Source organism: Muntiacus reevesi, chromosome 15, assembly GCF_963930625.1.
Source record: "Muntiacus reevesi chromosome 15, mMunRee1.1, whole genome shotgun sequence".
In the NCBI taxonomy this organism is placed as follows: Eukaryota; Metazoa; Chordata; class Mammalia; order Artiodactyla; family Cervidae; genus Muntiacus; species Muntiacus reevesi.
This window is the reverse complement of record NC_089263.1, coordinates 22,582,667-22,602,343: the sequence shown is the minus strand read 5'-3', so window position 1 is coordinate 22,602,343 and position 19,677 is coordinate 22,582,667. Positions and strand designations below refer to the sequence as shown.

Genomic DNA, 19,677 nt, shown 5'->3' with positions numbered 1-19,677 from the left:
ACTGTGGTGCAATCCAGCAGTGAGCCCCATGGGCACATGGATTCCTTTTCTTTGAGAAGGCACCTTGCTTCCAGTGACCAAGGGGGCCAAGAAAACTGGCACATCACATTTATGACATGTGCAGAACATCTGGATGTGAACCCAGAAGACATTGTGAACACCATGAGGTGAATGACCCGAGAATAACTGACTGAAGAGAGGAGTATTTGGCTCATGGTGGAAGTGTGGAGGTTTAGGGGAAAAAGTGGAGTCAAAAGTCGATCTTGGGAACTGCCCTGGTGGTCCAGCGACTAAGACTCCAAGCTCCCAGTGCAGGTGGCCCAGGTTTGATTCCTGGTCGGAAAACTAGATCCCACATACCACAACTGAGAGTTTGCATGCTGACACTAAAAAGATCCTACATGCCACAACCAAGATTGAAGACGAAGATTGAAGATCTCCCATGCTGCAACAAAGAGCCAGTGCAGCCAAATCATTAATATTTTTTAAAAAGTGAATCATGTGTTCAAAAAAAAAAAAAGAAAAAGTGGATCATGAAAGAGTAGGAGTTGTAAATGGAAGAAGGAATAGATCCAAGGAAGGCTCACTGTTAGAAAGAGCAAGGGAGCAAAGCTTTAAAGGAGAGGTGCAGCAGCTAGTATTCAGACTTCACAGGAAACCAAGGAATAGCTTTGGGGACTGAGGAAAAGCTGTTTTGTCTGACAAAGTCTTCCTCAGTTAATTTAATTTTATTTTTTTAATTAATTAATTTATTTTACTTTACAATATTGTATTGGTTTTGCCATACATTGACTTGAATCTGCCATGGGTGTACATGTGTTCCTCATCCTGAACCCTCCTCCCACCTCCCTCCCCACCCCATCCCTCTGGGTTATCCCAGTGCACCAGCCCCAAGCACCCTGTCTCATGCATCGAACCTGGACTGGCGATTCATTTCACATATGATAATTTACATGTTTCAACACCATTCTTCCATATCATCCCACCCTTGCCCTCTCCCATAGAGTCCAAAAGACTGTTCTATACATCTGTGTCTCTTTTGCTGTCTCGAATACAGGTTATCATTACCATCTTTCTAAATTCCATATATATGCATTAGGATACTGTATTGGTGCTCTTCTTTCTGGCTTACTTCACTCTGTATAATAGGTTCCAGTTTCATCCACCTCATTAGAACTGATTCAAATGTATTCTTTTTAATGGCTGAGTAATATTCCATGGTGTATATGTACCATAACTTTCTTATCCATTCATCTGCTGATGGACATCTAGGTTGCTTCCATGTCCTGGCTATTATAGACAGTGCTGTGATGAACATTGGGGTACATGTGTCTCTTTCAATTCTAGTTTCCTCAGTGTGTGTGCCCAGGAGTGGGATTGCTGGGTCATATGGCAGTTCTATTTCCAGTTTTTTAAGGACTCTCCACACTGTTCTCCATAGTGACTGCACTAGTCTGCTTTACCACCAACAGGCAAGAGGATTCTCTTTTCTCCACACCCTCTCCAGCATTTATTGCTTGTAGACTTTTGTATAGCAGCCATTCTGACTGGTGTGTAATGGTACCTCATTGTGGTTTTGATTTGCATTTCTCTGATAATGAGTGATGTTGAGCATCTTTTCATGTGTTTGTTAGCCATCTGTATGTCTTCTTTGGAGAAATGTCTGTTTAGTTCTTTGGCCCACTTTTTGATTGGGTCATTTATTTTTCTGGAATTGAGCTGCAGGAGTTACTTGTATATTTTTGAGATTAATTCTTTGTCCGTTACTTCATTTGCTATTATTTTCTCCCATTCTGAAGGCTGTCTTTTCACCTTGCTTATGACCAGGGCCCACATCAGACAGTTCCTGGCAGAGCAAACTCAGTTAATTTTAGAACAGTGGTGTTCAAAGTGTAGAGAAGTAAAACGCTGCAGATCTTTAGGGAATGAATTCTGAATTACAAGGAAATGGGGCAATGGGTACCTGACTATTCAAGAAGGAAGACTGGTAGTCAAGTTGATGAAAAGGAAGGGTTATAGGTATGTATTTGATTTTTGTTGTTGTTTTTCATTTGAAGTTAGGGCAACCTTAAACATATTAAAAAGGTCATCAGGATTTTAGACAGTTACCATCTTTAGACTTCTCAGTTGTACAAGGAGGGTGTTAGGCTAAATGCTACTGGAAGCTTCTCCCAGCTCTGATCTCCTATGGTTTTGTAAGGGATGAAATCTAGAGAAGAAAAGGAACTTGGACACCTGCAAGGGAGTCTGTAACTGTCACACAAGGATGGTCAGGAAGTTCTCAGTCTTGAATGATACATCCTGCCAGGGTCTCTTCTCAGAACACAGTTAGATGCTATCTAGTATTTGTTCTCTATGTCTGTGTCTGTATTTCTGCTTTGTAAATAAGATCACCTATACCATTTTCTAGCTTCCACATGTATGTGTTAATAGATGATATTTATTTTTCTCTTTCTGACTTCACTCTTTATGACATTCTCTAGGTCCACATTCCCCATGCCTGTACAGATGACCCAATATTGTTCCTTTTTATGGCTGAGTAATATTCCATGGGGCTTCCCTGGTGGCTCAGATGGTAAAGAATCCACCTACAATGCAGGAGATCTGGGTTCAATCCCTGGGTTGGGATCTTCCCAACCCAGGGATTGAAAAAGCAGTGGCAACCCACTCCAGTATTCTTGCCTGGAGAATCCTCATGGACAGAGGAGCCTGTTGGGCTACAGTCTGTGGGTTCACCAAGAGTCAGACATGACTGAGCAACTAAACACAGCACAGCGATATTCCATGTGTGGCTCATTTTGCTATACAGTGGACACTAACACAACATTGTAAAGCAACTATACTCCAATAAAAATTAATTAAAAAAAACACAATTAGATCACCATTGCTAATCCTTCTGTGTGTTCTCTCTTGGTTAAAGGCTTTGCTGTCAGTTCCCTAGACTGGAAGCGTCATTCTTGCCTCTTGCTCATGTTTCCCCTGTCTATAATTAATTAGAGTTGTGAAGTCATATCTACTAAAATCTCCATTGCAGCTCTCCTTCTCTCCATCCCTACTATCACCTTTGTTCAGGTCTTGAAGTCACTTACCAGGACACCTACAACAACTCTCTAATTTGCTACCCACTTGATCTCAGCTGGTAAAGAATCTGCCTGCAATGTGGGAGACGTGGGTTCAGTTGCTGGGTTGGGAAAATTCCCTGGAGAAGGGAATGGCTACCCACTCCAATATTCCTGCCTGGAGAATTCCTTGCCTGTACAGTCCATGGGATCGCCAAGAGTCAGACATGACTGAGAGACTTTCACTTTCACTTTCACTTTTGATTTCCTCAGATCCACCCAGTCTGACTAAGGCAGAAGTCTAATCTTTTCTTACAATGTTCATCATATCCCAGTGTTTCCCCATTTCCCGAAGACTTATGCTTGTTGACCAGCCAATGAGTCATAGTGGGGTAGGTATCACCCTTCCTGGCTCCCAGCCTCATCTCTGACTACACCCCCAACCCCCAAACTTAGACTGGAATGGGGTGCTCCAGCACTCGCTGCCATTGGCTGTTCCTTGCCTGTAACGAGCTGCCTCCTTCACTTTAACTGTGTTCTCCTTTCTGTAGGGAATGGCACCCACCTGGGTTTTGAAAAAAGCTTTTTTTTGGTTGTTATAGAAAATATTAAGCCTGTATGAAAGATGAGAGAACAGTATGACAACCCCACCCATGAGTCTGTCTCTCAACTGCAACAGTTATCAACTCAGAGCCACTCTTGTTTCATCTGCACCACTGCCTCCACCCTCAGTGGGGCATTTTTGAAGCATACCCAGACAGCATGTCATTTCATTCATAAATATTTAAGTGTGTATCTTTAAAAGAGAAAGATCTGTTTTTGATCATCAGAATACCACTGTAAAAATTTTTTTTTGGTCATGCCACATGGCATGTGGGATCTTGGTTCTCTGACCAGGGATGGAACCTGTGCCCTCTGTATTGGAAGCTTGGAGTCTTAACCACTGGACCACAAGGGAAGTCCCCACAATAGCACTTTTTAAAGTGTGGTCCTCAGATTGCTGCTTTTAGAAGCACCTGTGATGCTATTTAAAATGCAGATTTCTGGACCTTGCCAAGTCAGGCATTCTGAGAGCATATTTTTTTTCTTTTGGCTCTGCCAGTTCTTTTAAAAATTGTGGTAAAATAGACATAACATAAAATGGAGCATCTTAACCTTTTTTAAGTGTTCAGTTCACTGGTATTAAGTACATTGACACTGTTGTGCAACTCTCACTACCATTCGTCGCCAGGAGTTTTCATCATCCCCACCACAAATTCTGTACCCAGGAATCACTGACTCCCCATCCCCTGTCCCTTCCCCTGCAGCCTGTGATCATCTCTTCTACTTCTAGCTCTATGGATTTGTCAGCAGCATGTTTTAGCAAACACCCTGGGTGACTGGCGCGGGGGGGGGTGGGGGGGGGGTGCATCCAAATTTGGGAACTATCGGATCAGATAATCTCTAGGGTCCCTCTTGGTGGTGGTGGTTTTAGCTGCTCAGTCATATCCGACTATTTGTGACCCTGTGGACTGTTGACTGCCAGGCTCCTCTGTCCATGGGATTTCCAAGGCAAGAATACTGAATGGGTAGCCATTCCCTTCTCCAGGGGATCTTCCTGACCCAGGGATTGAACTCATGTCTCCTGCATTGGCAGGCAGATTATTTACCGACTGAGCCACCAAGGAAGTCAGGGTCTTTCTTAAGTTTTACCCAACTGGAAAAAGGCCATATCGTGTAAGCTGCAGCAGGGTCCGGCCCCATGTTCATCCTCAAGCCTGCATGTGCTGTCAGCCACACCTGACTTTGGTGGTGGCTCTTCCTGTTCACATTCACTGAGCGAAGCTGACCTGCCCTCTCCTCCTGTAGGACCCCTTCTTCCTCCCCAGCACCTGTTCCTGGGCCTGAATGGCTGCCTCTCCCCGCCATCCCTCTTCCTCCCTCTGTGGTCTCTCTGCAGTTTTCCTTTATAATTCACACTGCCTGGCAGTTTCTGCCCTGTTCCCGCTGTCTAGTGTGAAGTTCATGGTTTCCTCCCACCACTCTGACTCTAGTCATTCCCTTGATTTCCAAACAAAACCACAACATATCTCAGCTTCCAGTTCATCCTTTTATTCCCCCTGTCTTTGTGGTTTGGGGATGCTTGCCTGTTGACAGTGAGCGAGAAGATGAACATAGCTGTATTTTGGATCCCTGAAGAATGCCTGCCAAAGCCGCCTGGAGAAGATAAATATTTCTGCCTCTGTGGTTTACCGTGGCTCAAGCTCTGACTTTACATAGAGAACGGATGTTCAAAAGGCTTTTATTTTTAATTAGGAAAATAAAAATTACAGCTTATAAAGCAAAGCCAGGGGAACTGCAGTTTTAACCATGTTAGCTTTCAGCTGTGGAATGTGTTGACAGTTGATATGGTTCATCATTGCTTTAAAAGTTCTTCCCTGGAGCCTTCCTAGTTTCTACGGAATTCACAGAGCTTCCTTAGTCACACTGCCCTCCCTCCCGTTTAGCATGTACGAAAACCAAGGAAATGAGACAGATTCAGAACACTTTGTGTATTTTCCACTGCCATTTTAGCCTCTCCATTTGTGTTTGCTCAAATTGAATCAGGTTATGTTTTAGGCATTCTGTTTTTCTCACAACAGTAGTAACAACTAATATTGAGGACTTTGTGCCAGACTGTGTCCTCAGTGTTGTATGTGGATTAATTCTGATCCAATTCTCACAATGACCCCATGAGGAGGCATTATTATTAGCTTCATTTTAGGGAAGAAGAAACAAACATTTAGATTAAGGAATTATCTCCAACATTTCAGATCTACTAAGTGACGGATGGTGATGCTCTGGCCTGTGATTTGAGGAAGAGCTCCAATTTTATGTTAGGAGACCTGAATTCAAGGCTCTCCCATCCTTGGGTTGGTCTCATAGGGCAGACAGAGAAGTTAGCGATTGGATGCGTTGTGAGGCTTAAAACTCGGGGATGGCTTCCTGGGAGAGCTGGTACATGAAGTGATGCCCTAAGATGTACATGGGTATCGGAACAGCCCGTCAGGGATTGAGGTTGTATGTAGGCCAACTGATCCATGGGGGCCACCACACTGGACACTGAGGTACTGAGTGAGGAGAGGGGACTGGAGGCTAAGGAGGTGGTAATGACAGCCGGGAAAGTGGGCAAGTCTTGAAGGCCTTCCATGGCTCATAAAGGATTTGGACTTCATCTGGAGGCAGTGAGAGTCATTTAGGAATTTTTAACAAGTGATGTAATCACAACAATTACATTTTTAGAAAGATCTTTCTGGCCTTCTGCAATTTGTATCTAATTATTCACTATAATAAATAAAACTGTAGCAAATCTCAAATTGCACCTCTCTACATCTCTAATTGTCTCCTTAGGACACATTTGCTGGGGTGGAATTTGGGGGCCAGAAGATGGACACATTGAAGTCATTTAATTCCTACCATCAAATTTCCTCTTTAAAATTTAAACAAAAGATACTGCAGTGTTCAGTATGCAGTGCTGAATCTTATTTCTGTTTTTCTCCCATGGTAATTTTAAAAATTAAATTCTCATTAAATGGGAGTGTATCTTTGTGCATCTTTTTTCTGGGAGATTATATAGATGGCATAAATCTTTCAGACACTCTGCATTTAAGAGTCCCTTTCTTATACCCTCAAATGAGCAGATGTATGAACTCTTGTTTAATAACTATCTTCTGTGTGCCTAAACTGTCCTTTATACTTGTGTTATGAACCTTTTTTTTTTTTTTTTAACTTAGGCGTAAGATTTTTCTCCATATACTTAAAATTGGAGGGTTTTTAAAGAATCAGTCCAGGTATTACTTTCTTTTCAGATTTTGGTAAACAGAATTTTGGGGACATAGATTGAAATCTTTCTTGGATGCATGAAAGTTTTCTTCTGTTGTATTTGTGCCTCTTTTCTATTGTTTTTCTTATTTATTGTAAAGGTTCATCAACTTTCTGAATTGAATCTCTTCTCTGTTTTTAACATGTGATACTTCCCTCACCTTTTTGTGTTTTTTTCCTCTATGTTTTGGATGCACATCTGCCCTTCAAACAACCATTTGCTGTTTTTACCATGAATGTGTTTCCTACTATTCATTTGGATTTTCTTCTCTCTTAGAGCAACTTTGCATTATTTTTGTATTTTTTCAGTCTTTTCTCAACCAAGCCAGAGATTTTCTCCAGCCATGTATTGAGTGTTCTGTTTATTTTTTTCCTGCCTTGATCTTTGTTGCTGCATGTTCTGTCTCTCTAGTTGCTGCGAGCAGGGGCTTTCTAGCTGCAGTGTGCAGGCTTCTCACTGTGGTGGCTCCTCTAGTTGCAGAGCGTGGGCTCTAGGGCGCAGGCGTCAGTAGTTGTGGCACACGGACTTCATTGCTCTATAGCGTATGGGATCTTCCCAAACCGGAAATCGAACCCTAGTCCTCTACATTGTCACATGGATTCTTAACCACTGGACCACCAGAGAAGTTAATGTTTTGACTTTCTTAATCTCTTCACTTATCTTTTGTTTTATAGAACGTTTCCTTGAATTTTATTGTCATTAAATTTTAAGGAGATGCTGTAGCCTTTCCTTCTGTTTCTGATAATATTTTTTCCCAAAATATGCTTTCCTTTCACAGATATATGTTGCATTCTTCTTCTTTAATAGCAAAAAAATTATTTTAACAAGTGGATATTGGTGTTTGTTTATTCATTTTTGAAGTCAGAAAAATAAATACCCCAAAATAGTATTGTCAGATTTTCCTGGGATCCTTTCATTGTCATCTTGGATGATCATGATACTGCTGAGGCAGGGTAAAATAATGCCAGTAACTACTATATTATCTTTGATAAATTATCCTCAGTTTCCTCATCTGTACAATGGGAATAATAATACTACTTTCTGATGGGGTTGTTACTATGAGCAAATGATAAAATATATGCGAAGTACATGGAACAGTGTCTCACACAAATAACAATGTAATGAATGTTAGTTGTTGTCATTTTTGTTGTAATTATTGAACTTTTCACTCTGACATCTCATTTAATCCCAACTTAACCCCATTGGGTTAGTACTATTACTGTTGCTATATGACAGGAAATTATTGCCTTTGTACTTGAATAACAGTTTGACTGGACATAATATTCTTGGGACCCCAGCTCTCTCTCTCAAAACTTTTGTTCATCTTTTTCTGGTTTTGAATGTTGCTGAGTCTGAAGTCCAGCTAACTTTTTATTCTTATAAGGGAGGTGATTTTTGTACCTAAATGCTTATGCAATTCTTTTCTTCATCCTCAAAGTCTTAATTTTTAAGTGTATTCATTTACATAAACTTAGTGCTTTAAGACTGGAGAAGGCAGTGGCACCCCACTCCAGTACTCTTTCCTGGGAATCCCATGGACAGAGGGGCCTGGTCGACTGCCCTCTATAGGGTTGCACAGAATCAGACACGACTGAAGCGACTTAGCACCTAAAGCAGCAGTGCTTTAAGACAGCACAAATATATTATCTCACAGTTCAGTGGGTCAGAAACCAAATAGATTTAGCTGATTTCTATAGGTTCCACTAGGCTAAAATCATGACGTCTGTCAGCCTGATCTCTTCTCTGGAGGCCCAGGGTGGAATCCACTTCCAGGCTCATTCAGGCAGTTGGCAGAGTGCAGATCCATGCAGTTGCAGAGCTGAAATCTCCATTTCCTTGCTGGCGCTTGGCCGGGAGCTGTTCCCACTACTGGAGGCCTCCTGCATTCCTTGGCTCCTGGCCCCTTCCGTCCTGGAGCCAGCCACAGCGGGCTGAGTACCTCTCACGCTCTCACTCTTGCCTCTTGTTCTGCTGCATCTCTCTAACTCCAGCCAGAGAATTCTTTCTGTTTTTAAGGGCTTGTGTGATTAGGCCCACTGGGATAATCGCCCTATCTTGAGGTCCATAACCTTAATCACATCTGCAGAATCCCTTTTGCCATGTAACAGCATATTCATATATTCTAGGGATTAGGGTGTGGGTATCTTTAGGGAGGGCATTCTGCTGAAAGCTCTAGGTTTTTACATTAATCATTTTGTATCACTTTTTCCTGGAAGACAGTGTAACCTTTCCAGGCTGTATTTTAGGCACATTTTTCACATATTTTATTTATGAACTTTTTTTCTATTTCATGTGTTGAAACCTCTACTTGAAGAATCCAACTATCTTCAATATTGGATTCTCTCTCATTTTATCTCTAAAAACTGCATTAAAAATCAATTTTAGAGAGATATAATTTATATACAAAATCTTTGCCTGTCTAAAGTGATGAGTTTTAACAGGTGGACACAAAACACAGAACCCCAGCCCCATTCTTGATATAGAACATCTCCATCACCCAGAAGCTTCCTTTGCAGACTAGCCCTCCATTCACCCCTCTAATTGCTTTAGAACTTTTCTTTCTCTGTCTCAACACTGCATTCACTTCCAAGTCTTGCTTCTATGTTATTAATTTGACCTTCAGCCATGTTTCTTCTATTTTTTTTCTCTTGGTTCCTGAATTGTTAGTTTCTAATGATGTTATGTTTCACAGTTTGTTTCTTCAGCTCTGTAGTTTTCCATTTTATTCTGCGGTTTTATCATCTCCTGTCTAGGCTCTCTTATAAGTGAATTGTTCTTTTTTTTATGTTTTGGGTTTTTGGCCTCAAGGCATGTGGGATTCCCTGACCAGGGATTGATCCTGCACCCTTTCATTGGAAGACGAAGTCTTTTAATCACTGGGCCATCAGAGAAGTCCCTTGAATTGCTCTTTTTAAAAAAAAGTCTTTTCTGTTGTGGAGTTGGACACAGCTGAGCACGCATGCATGCATTGTGCAAACACACAGGGAACATGCTGTTTCTCTGGTCGTTTTGCCCAGACATCGCTCTTCAAATGCTTGTGTGCAGCTGTGTGACTTTCTTTTCTTTAAAGAAAAAATTACTCTGTGTGTGTGTGTGTGTGGAGGGGGAAACAAAGACAAAACAAGATTTGGAACTGCATGAACATGATAATGTCCTCTGTTTAAATAAAAAATAATGTGTAGAAGAAAATTATGCGGGATGATGCATACATTTTTGAGTTACCATGACTCCCCATCTTGCCTCCCCCAAATCACTCCTAGATAATTTTGACAGCTCTGATATTTGTTTTTTTTTAAGAGGACACTTAAAAGGATCTTTGAAAACCAACTTGATAGAATTCCCAGTGGGTAGAACTCCAGACTTTCACTCTTGAAGGCTGGGGTTCAATCCCTGGTTGGAGAACTAAGATCCCACAAGCTAAGAAAAAAAATGATAACCAACTTGAAACATCCAGGACACCTGAAAAACATCAAATGTAACCATCATGTTCCCTGCTGGGAATTAAGATGGGCCTTCTCACTTACTCCACCCTCTCTCAGGATTCTGAATCTATGAGACATAAGAGTCCAATCTGAGTGAAAAAAACTACTTCCCATTAAAACATAATCCCCAGCTTTAGTTTTTATTGTGAAGGAGAAAAGAGAAAAAATTAATGACCATAGAAGTATAGTATGCTTACGGTTAGAAAGTTCAAGCCTTTAAAAGGGGCAAAACGAAAATGAACAAATACCAGATATTAACACATACATATGGAATCTATAAAATGGTATAGATGATCCTACTTGCAAAAGGGAAATGGAGACAGAGATGTAGAGAACAACCGTATGGACACCAAAGCAGAAAGAACGGGGTGGGATGAATTGGGAGATTGGGACTGATGTAAATACACTATTGATACTATATATAAAATAGAAAACTCATGAGAGCCTACTGTATAGCACAGTGCTCTGTGCTCTGTGGTGACCTAACTGGGAAGGAAATGCAAAAAAAAAAAGGGGGGGGATACATGTATGCATACAGCTGCTTCACTGTGCTGTACGGTAGAAACTACACAGCATTGTAAAGCAACTGTCCTCCAATAAAAATTAATCTTAAAAAAACAGCAACAAAATATAGTGAAAGCCTCCTTCTATAAATTCCAGTTCCCGGCTCTTAGAATTACTTCCTGAAAAGAGAAACTATATATAAATTAGCATAGATAACATAGAGGCTATAAATATATACCATTAGAACCAGATGTGAAACAACATACTGGTTCAAAATTGGGAAAGGAGTACGTCAAGACTGTATACCGTCACCATGCTTATTTAACTTATATGCAGAGTACATCATGAGAAATGCTGGGCTGGATGAATCATGAGCTGGCATCAAGACTGCAGGGAGAAATAATAACAACCTCAGATATGCAGATGATACCACTCTAATGGCAGAAAGCAAAGAGGAATTATAGAGCCTCTTGATGAAAGAGAGAGGAGAGTAAAAAAGCTGACTTAAAATTCAGCATTCAAAAAACTAAGATCATGGCATCCAATCCCATTACTTCATGGCAAATAGATGGGGGAAAAGTGGAAAAAGTGACAGATTTTATTTTCTTGAGCTCCAAAATCACTGTGGATGGTAACTGCAGCCATGAAATTAAAAGACACTTGCTCCTTGAAAGAAAAGCTATGACAGACATTGTGTTAAGAAGCAGAGATCACTTTTCCAAAAAAGGTCTATATAGTCAAAACTATGATTTTTCAAGTAGTCATGTACGGATGTGAGAGCTGGACCATAAAGAGGGCTGAACATTGAAGAATTCATGCTTCTCAACTGTGGTGCTGGAAAGGACTCTTGAAAGTCCCTTGGACTGCAAGGAGATGAAACCAGTTAATCCTAAAGGAAATCAACCCTGAATATTCATCGGAAGAACTGATACTGAAGCTCCAATACTTTGGTCACCTGATGCGAAGAGCCAACTCATTGGAAAAGATCCTGATGCTGGGAAAGACTGAGGGAAAGAGGAGAAGGGGATGATAGAGGATGAGATGGTTGGATGACATCACTGACACCATGGAAATGAGTTTGAGCGAATCCAGGGAGTTAGTGAAGGACAGGGAAGCCTGGGGTACTGCAGTCCACATACTGCAAAGAGTGGGACATGACTTAGTGACTGAACAACAATATGTAATATATACACTATATAGGCATGTCTGTGCCCTTTTGTGTACCTAGACAAAAGATCATAGCCTATGATACTTATTTCATAAGACCACATACTTATTTTATTCAATAGCCTCCAAAAGGAGAATATTCCTTATCAATTCACATAGATTCACCTTCTTCCTTTCAGTGACCTCATCCTATTATTGAATACATTGTATGAATGTGTCTTCTTAAATTTAATCAGTCTCCTTTCCAGTTTTCCCATGGGAAAGCAGCAAGCACAGAAAAGAGTGAAGATGCAAATATTACTCCAGTACTATTCCATCCTAAAGAGCTGAGTCATGGAAAATGAGGATTAGAAAATAGTTTCCCAGTAACAATTTCCAAGAAAACAAAATGAAAAAAGGGAGGTGTTATTGATATTTCTTTATTGCTCATGGAGAGCAATGATGTTTCAATTCTGCTGTGCTCTTGTGTACAGCTGTGGTGAAGCCTCATGTAGAGAGAGATGCTTAGGTGATTCTGAGAGATCTTTACAACTGGCTCATTCTGAGATTTTAAACATTAAGCCTTGTAACTGTATTTGAAGCAAACAACTCAGCAGCATTTTTTCTGAAGTTATTTAGTACAACATTTTCCCATGAATAGAGGTCTATATTCACTTAAATTTAGGAAATCATGCACGTCGTATCCACCCCCCTTGAGTATGTATGGTATGTGTTCATATATCATAGTTATGGGAAAAATTTTTCCGTAAATAAACCTATTGAACATTATTGAAAACAGAGTTTTCCAGACTTACTCAATCACTGCTCTCTTTCCAGCCTATCACTTATTAGTATCTCATGATGTAAGTGTTGCTTCAGATTGTCTTAAAAATATATGTCCCGATGGAGTCTGTGTCTTAAATTCAGTGCAGGAATCAGTAAACATTTTCTATAAGGAGCCAAATAATAAATATCTTAGGTTTTGCCAGCCAAATAGTCTATATTGCAAATCCTCAGACCTGGCACGTAACACAAAAGCAACCATAAACAAGGCTGAACAAGTGACCATGACTGTATTCCAATAAATCTTTAGTTATGGACACACATTGAATTTTATGTCATTTTTACATGACACAAAATATTATCCTTTTTTTCCCCCATCCATTTAAAACTATGAAAATCATTCTTAGCAGGTAGGCTGTGCAGAAATAAGTGGATGGGATTTGACCTATAGGCCAAAGGAGGATACCCTGTGATTTAGTAGATAAAGATTCAGGATAAGAAATACATGCTTTATTCAGTCAGATTGGGCAACAGCTATGATAGTTTCAAGAAAATTCAGAAGTTTTGTGTGTTGTTATTTATGAAAATGTTGTATATTGTTTAGTTGCTCAGTCATGTCCAACTCTTTGAGACCCCATAAACTGTAGCCCGCCAGGCTCTTCTGTTCATGGAATTCTCTAAGCAACCCATTCCAGAATTCTTGCCTGGAGAATCTGATGGACAGAGGAGCCTGGTGGTCTACAGTCCATGGGGTTGCAAGAGTTGGACACAACTTAGTGACTAAACCACCACCACCGCTTTGCAGAAAGCATTTGTTATCCTAAAGTTTTGTTCCTAAATATCAAGACATTTTAATAAAACTCTGCCTGTTAAGACAGGGTAAGAGCCAAAAAGCTTTCTTGAATAAATACTGGTGAACATCTCCATGTTATAAAAGAACTCAGAGTAGGAATTATCTCTACATGATTTATTATGACCAAATCTTACAGAAAACCTTTTAATGATGATATGCAAAGGTCAGAGCACAGAATTTGAATTAAATAAAATAGGTGCAAAAGTTCAGTGTATCTCTGGTAAAAGCTTCTTTCTGTTGCTGATGAGGTTGGAACATTTGTCCATGACACATTTTCAGTCACCAACAAAAGGACAGCCTCCTAAACATTGAATCCTCTCTGAATGAAATTACTTTTTTCCTTCATAGAATGCTTGTCACTCCCGCTTTGTGATCTCTTTGGACTGATGGCCCGTGTCCCCCCCTGCTCCGACCCTTGGGGCTCCCCGGTTGCCTGCAGGTTTGTTCCGGAGCCCTGGTCCCCCTGCAGTGCCACATGTGGACTAGGTGTTCAGGTGCGAGAGGTGAAGTGCCGCGTGCTCCTGACCTTCACGCAAACTGAGACTGAGCTGCCAGAGGAAGAGTGTGAGGGCCCCCGGCTGCCCACAGAGCGGCCCTGCCTCCTGCAGCCCTGTGATGAGAGCCCCGCCACCCGAGAGCTGGCCGCCTCCCTGCAGGAGCAGGACAGTGAGACGACCTACGACTGGGAATATGCTGGCTTCACCCCCTGCACCGCCACCTGTCTGGGAGGTATTTGATCTTTTACTTAAGGCACAGCTGTGTCTGGCATTGCTGATGGTTTGAGAAATAACAATACTAAACCGGTAAAGCCTCATCTACAAACTAGCAGAAGTCCAAAGGAGGAGAAGTCATTTGAATAATTGAAAACTGTGCCTTTTCTTTCTTTCAGTTTTCATCATCATTATTTTAGAAAGATAAAGGACAGTGGGACTAGATCCTGTGTTCCTGTGTTCCTAAGCATTTGCCTAACTGAGATGGTTACAGAGGTCACCGACTGGTAGAGAATAAATAGGAAAATGCAAGAAATGATTAGTTGAGGTAGTGTTGTGCATAAGTCGGAATTACAGAATGAGGCAGCCTGGGACTGCCTTATCTGATGCTCAGAAGTTATCCTCAGAAAATATTTTAGGTTCATACCTGCACATTGAACCAGAAACCAGTATGGAGCAAACTGATCACCATGATTTATGTGTGTGTACATGTGTGTACACATAGCCAGGGACCCTGATAGGACTAGGAAGTGGTCATATTGTCAGGTGGCCCCCTTGGGGTGGAAATTAGCCCCAAGGTGCTTCAAGCATTCCAGGATTCAAAAGGGAGTGAAGGAGCAGAGAGAAGTCCAGATAGTCATTCTGTCTCTGCTGGAAGTAAAAGGACAGAAATAATCAGTGGGAAACCAAGATCCTCTACTGACACGAAGGGGACTCCTCTCTCAGCAGCCCAGGCCCCTGACATCCTCTCACATGACTCTCACTGTGCCTTCCAGTCAGCTGTCGTGGCTGAAGTTGGGGGCTAGAAATGTTCTAACCAGACTTCCCTGGTGGTCCAGTTGTTAAGATCATGCACTTCCACTGCAAGGGGGCATGGGTTTGATTCCAGGTCAGGGAACTATGATCCTACATGCTCTGTGGCATGGTCAAAGAAAAAAGAAAGAAAGAAAGAAAGAAATGCTTTGACTTCAGTGCCAGCCAGTGGTGGGAAAGCTAAGGAAGCTGCTGCCTTAGGAGGCAGTTGGCTCAACAGCCTGCTCCACTCCTCCTGGCAGCCCTGCACCCTTTACTAGGCACTCCCCATCAGGTCTTAAGAGCTCGTATACCAGTCATTGTGCCCTGGCCTCTTCCCCAGGCAGGTGGAGTGCATTTTCTGTTCTTGCCATCCAGTCGCTGTGACTTGAGGTATCTGTCTTTCTCATTCCTGTGTAGTTCAACCTGTAAATCCACCCATCCTGGACACCAGCCCATCAGTAAACCCAGGTGAAATGGCATGTGCTTTACCCCTAGGGCTCAATTAAGCTACTGTCTTTCATATGGTGGTGAAAGTGAAGTCACTCAGTCATGTCTGACTCTTTGCAACCCCATGGATTGTAGCCTACCAGACTCCTCCATCCATGGGATTTTCCAGGCAAGAATACTGCAGTGGGTTGCCATTTTCTTCTCCAGGAGATCTTCCCGACCCAGGGATTGAACCCAGGTCTCCCACATAGTAGGCAGATACTTTACCGTCTGAGCCCCCAGGGATCAAATGGTGGTATCCCTGTGTAATTAGGAAAATAACTCTTCTCTGCCTCCAGATTCTCTCTCTCTCTTGCTTGCTTCTCCCTGCTTCCTAGAAGCCCACCTCAATTAGCCAGCAGTTTAGCCTGCTTCACCCAACACTAAATGTCTGCTGTGTCTCTTCCCTCCCAGGAATAGAAGTCTCACTTTCCTCCTCACTTTCATGTCTGCTTTGGCCCAAACCTCTGGGTTCAGGGTCCTGGACATGTTTTCTGTTATACCTTGTGAGCCTTAAGACTGATATGCCCTTCGTAATCTGAGAACTGGTACTCTCCTGATGAGTCGAGGGAAGCCCTCCAGAGATAGTCATGCATACGTGCATGCCTGCTCAGTCAATTGTGTCTGACTCTTTGTGACCACATGGACTATAGCCTGCCAGGTTCCTCTGTCTATGGGATTCCCCAGAAAAGAATACTGGAGTGGGTTACCATGCCCTTCTCCAGGGGATCTTTCAGACCCAGGGATCGAGCCTGAGTCTCTTACATCTCCTTCATTGGCAGGCAGGGAAATGGCAATCCACTTCAGTATTCTTGCCTAAGGAATTCCATGGACAGAGGAGCCAGGTGGGCTGCTGTTCATGGGGTCTCAAAGAGTCAGACACGACTGAGTGACTGCACTTTCTTTACCACTAGTACCACCTGGGAAGCCCCCGGCTATTGCTTGCATACCTCCAAATCTATTGTATTAATCTCAGGCTTTTGAATACTGCCACTGGTAGAATTAGTCTTGCATCTAGTACTCTGTCATCCTTGATTTCAGTTTTTTCCTGACCAAGAAGGCCCTCCAGATGGGAAAGCATGGCATATTGGGTCCTTGGAACTTAACAGACCACATAGAGTCGCCCGAGGAAAGTTGACAAGATGAATTCTGATTCAGTTGAGAGAGTCTCTTAGACCTCATTTTTGGAGCCTGATGCCAAAATGTTTGGATCTGCTATGTTCCCAGTGCCCACCAAGACAGCCCTGGGTTCCACCTCCAGGAGGCCTGGACCCCCTGGCATGATTTTCTGTTTTTTTGGTAACAACTATATTAAGATATAATTCACATACCATACAATTTATATATCTGAAGTATACAACGTGGTGTTTTTTGTTATATTCACAAAGTTGTGTACCCATCATCACAATCTTCTTTTAACACTGATATATTTGGCTGCATTGGGTCTTAGTTGTGCCATGTGTGATCTTTCATGCAGCGCACAGACTCTTCTGATTGCAGCACACAGGCTTAGTTGCCCAATCAGGGGTCAAACTCCTGTCCCTTGCATTGCAAGGTAGATTCTTAGCCGCTGGACCACCAGGGAAGACCCCATCAAAACAATTATAGAACACTTTGACCCCAAAAGAACCCTGTACCCTTAAGAAATCACACCCCCCTATTTCCTCTCAAACCCCCATTTTCTTGCTACCAGCAGCCTCTCACAACTACTAATCTACTTTTTATTTCTTCTGGATGTTTCATATAAATGGAATCACACAGTAAGCAATCTTTGTGACCACCTTCTTTCATTTAGTGTGCTCTCAAGATTCATCCATGTAGTAACATAAGCCTATTCCATTGTATGGATATGTCCATATTTATCCATTCATCAGTTAGATTTTGGTTTATTCACATGTCTTCTTGGATACTATGCCTAAAACTGCTCTGAACATTCATGTACACATTACTGTGTAGACGTACATCTTCATTTCTCTTGGATATATAGTTAAGAGTAGTAAAATGATTTCTGGATCTGTTTAAGGCATACAAGTTTTGTAAAACTTGACCAGTTCAATTTATCCTTATTGGCACTGTGGGCCTTTTGGCCAACTGTGAGGAGAGAAAGGCCTTGCACATGTTAGAAGTGCATTTCAGTATTCACATGGTGGATGGGATGGTGTCTATTTGTTTCTGACATCCTCTTGCATAACTGGAACACATTTTGGAAATTTTAACAGGGCTCAGCTTGCTATTCTTTCAACTCTCAGTTAAAACAGAATTTAGCCTTGTGAGGCTATCCGGTGTTGTGTAGTTCAGGATAATATCATGAGATGAACCTTGCATGCCCATGAACCCAAACGGTATGGCTAGGGAAGCTGAGAGTCAGAGTGTATCACACAGTCCAAAATAGAGAGTGGACAACTTCTTTATTGAGGGATTGAACTCTAAGTGCTTATAGTAAGATTCTTCACCTTGAAAAAAGCAATGGTTTAATTTCTTGGGTTCAGGCTTATATTTTCTTAATGTTTTTAATTTCTTGAGTTCAAGCTTAAAATTTCATTTTAAATATATATCTCAATTCTATTGAATACTTGGAATGCTTGGAGGGTTATAAAATCCTCTAAATGCAGGAAACTGAACACCTGCTCTGTGCTGGACTCTATGCTCTCCACTCAGTTCCAGGCTCAGTACCATGATGTAGAATGAAGGCACGGTCCTCGTCCCGAGGGAGCACCGCTCTCGGTTATGTTGGCTCTACTGTCCCTACTGCATTGCTTATAGGCAGTGACACTTGCCTCCCTGTAATCCATCTTCATGTGGTTTTAGAGGCTCAGCCTCTGCAAGCCCACTTATGTGTGGTTTTGCATGTGGATTTTAACCCTCATCCTGGATAACAGGGAGGGTAAGTCTGCAATGACTGGAAACCACAGGAAAATAAAGTTTCCACAGGCATGCAGTTATTTCAGCATTCTTGTTTCTGGTAGAAAAATAAGATAGGCAAGTGATATATTTTCAAAAAGATAAACCTCTGATTCCCATCCTGATATTGTATATTTGTATAGTCTTAACTTGCTTTCACATCATACAGGAAATAAAAGTAAATCAATTTGTTGTAACCATTGATGTTTAAGAATCTTTTACAAGTCTGCTTTTATACTGGAGTGGCAACAATTCTTTCTCAATTCCCAAAAGTGTAAAGAATGCCAACATACTCAATTTCCAGTCTCCAGAGTGTATGTAAGTATATGATATACAGCATTATGTTATATGTGTATGTACATCCTGAAAGTTATTTAAAGTTATGCTTTTAAATACCCACTGATAAGGTTTTGTAATTTACTACACTATCAACATGGGCTTCCCAGGTGGCACCAGTGGTAAAGAATCCACCTGCAGTGCAGGAGACATAAGAGATGCAGGTTTGATTCCTTGGTGGGGAAGATCCCCTGGAGGAGGAAATGGCAACCCACTCTAGTCATCTTGCCTGGAGATTCCCATGGACAGTGGAGCCTGGAAGGCTACAGTTCATGGGGTCGCAAAGAGTCAGATACGACTTAATGACTGAACACACACACATGCACACCATAAACATTCCTCACTAACATTTTCTCTTGTGTCTTATATTATTTGCTGCATTTATGACCTTCAATTTCTCCCTTTGTGTTTTCTAAAATCACACGCTAGTCCACAGATGTGGACTTTTCTGGCCTCATTTTGAACCATAGTTCTGCCCCTCCCTTTGGGCTAGTTGTTTAAATTTGCAGAGGTTTATTTTTGTAAAAGGAAAAGAGCCACACCTACATTATTAGGATTAATGAAAGGATTAAATGTGATTCTTAAGCAAAGTTATGTTGGAGAAGTGTTTGATCACTGTGCCTGACACATGTGTGTTATAAATGTTGGTGGGATAATATAAGAGTTTATAATATAGTTTATAATATAGGAAGTTATTCATCTTAGAATATTGTTTTTTCCTTTTAAAAGAAAACGGACTAAATTGCTGAACCCCTTAATGCATCTAACTGTGCCAAGTGCA

The 19,677-nt window shown here is 41.5% G+C and overlaps 1 protein-coding gene across 3 annotated transcripts in view; it reads left to right on the top strand.

Moving 5' to 3' along the window:
* The window catches only part of ADAMTSL3 (ADAMTS like 3), a 361,288-nt gene that overhangs the window by 228,857 nt on the left and 112,754 nt on the right, over positions 1–19,677 (top strand). For all 3 annotated transcript variants that reach the window (XM_065906671.1, XM_065906673.1, XM_065906672.1), the window contains exon 16: positions 14,108–14,397. In XM_065906671.1, coding sequence (XP_065762743.1) covers positions 14,108–14,397 — 290 coding nt within the window. The remainder of the gene's footprint in view (positions 1–14,107; positions 14,398–19,677) is intronic.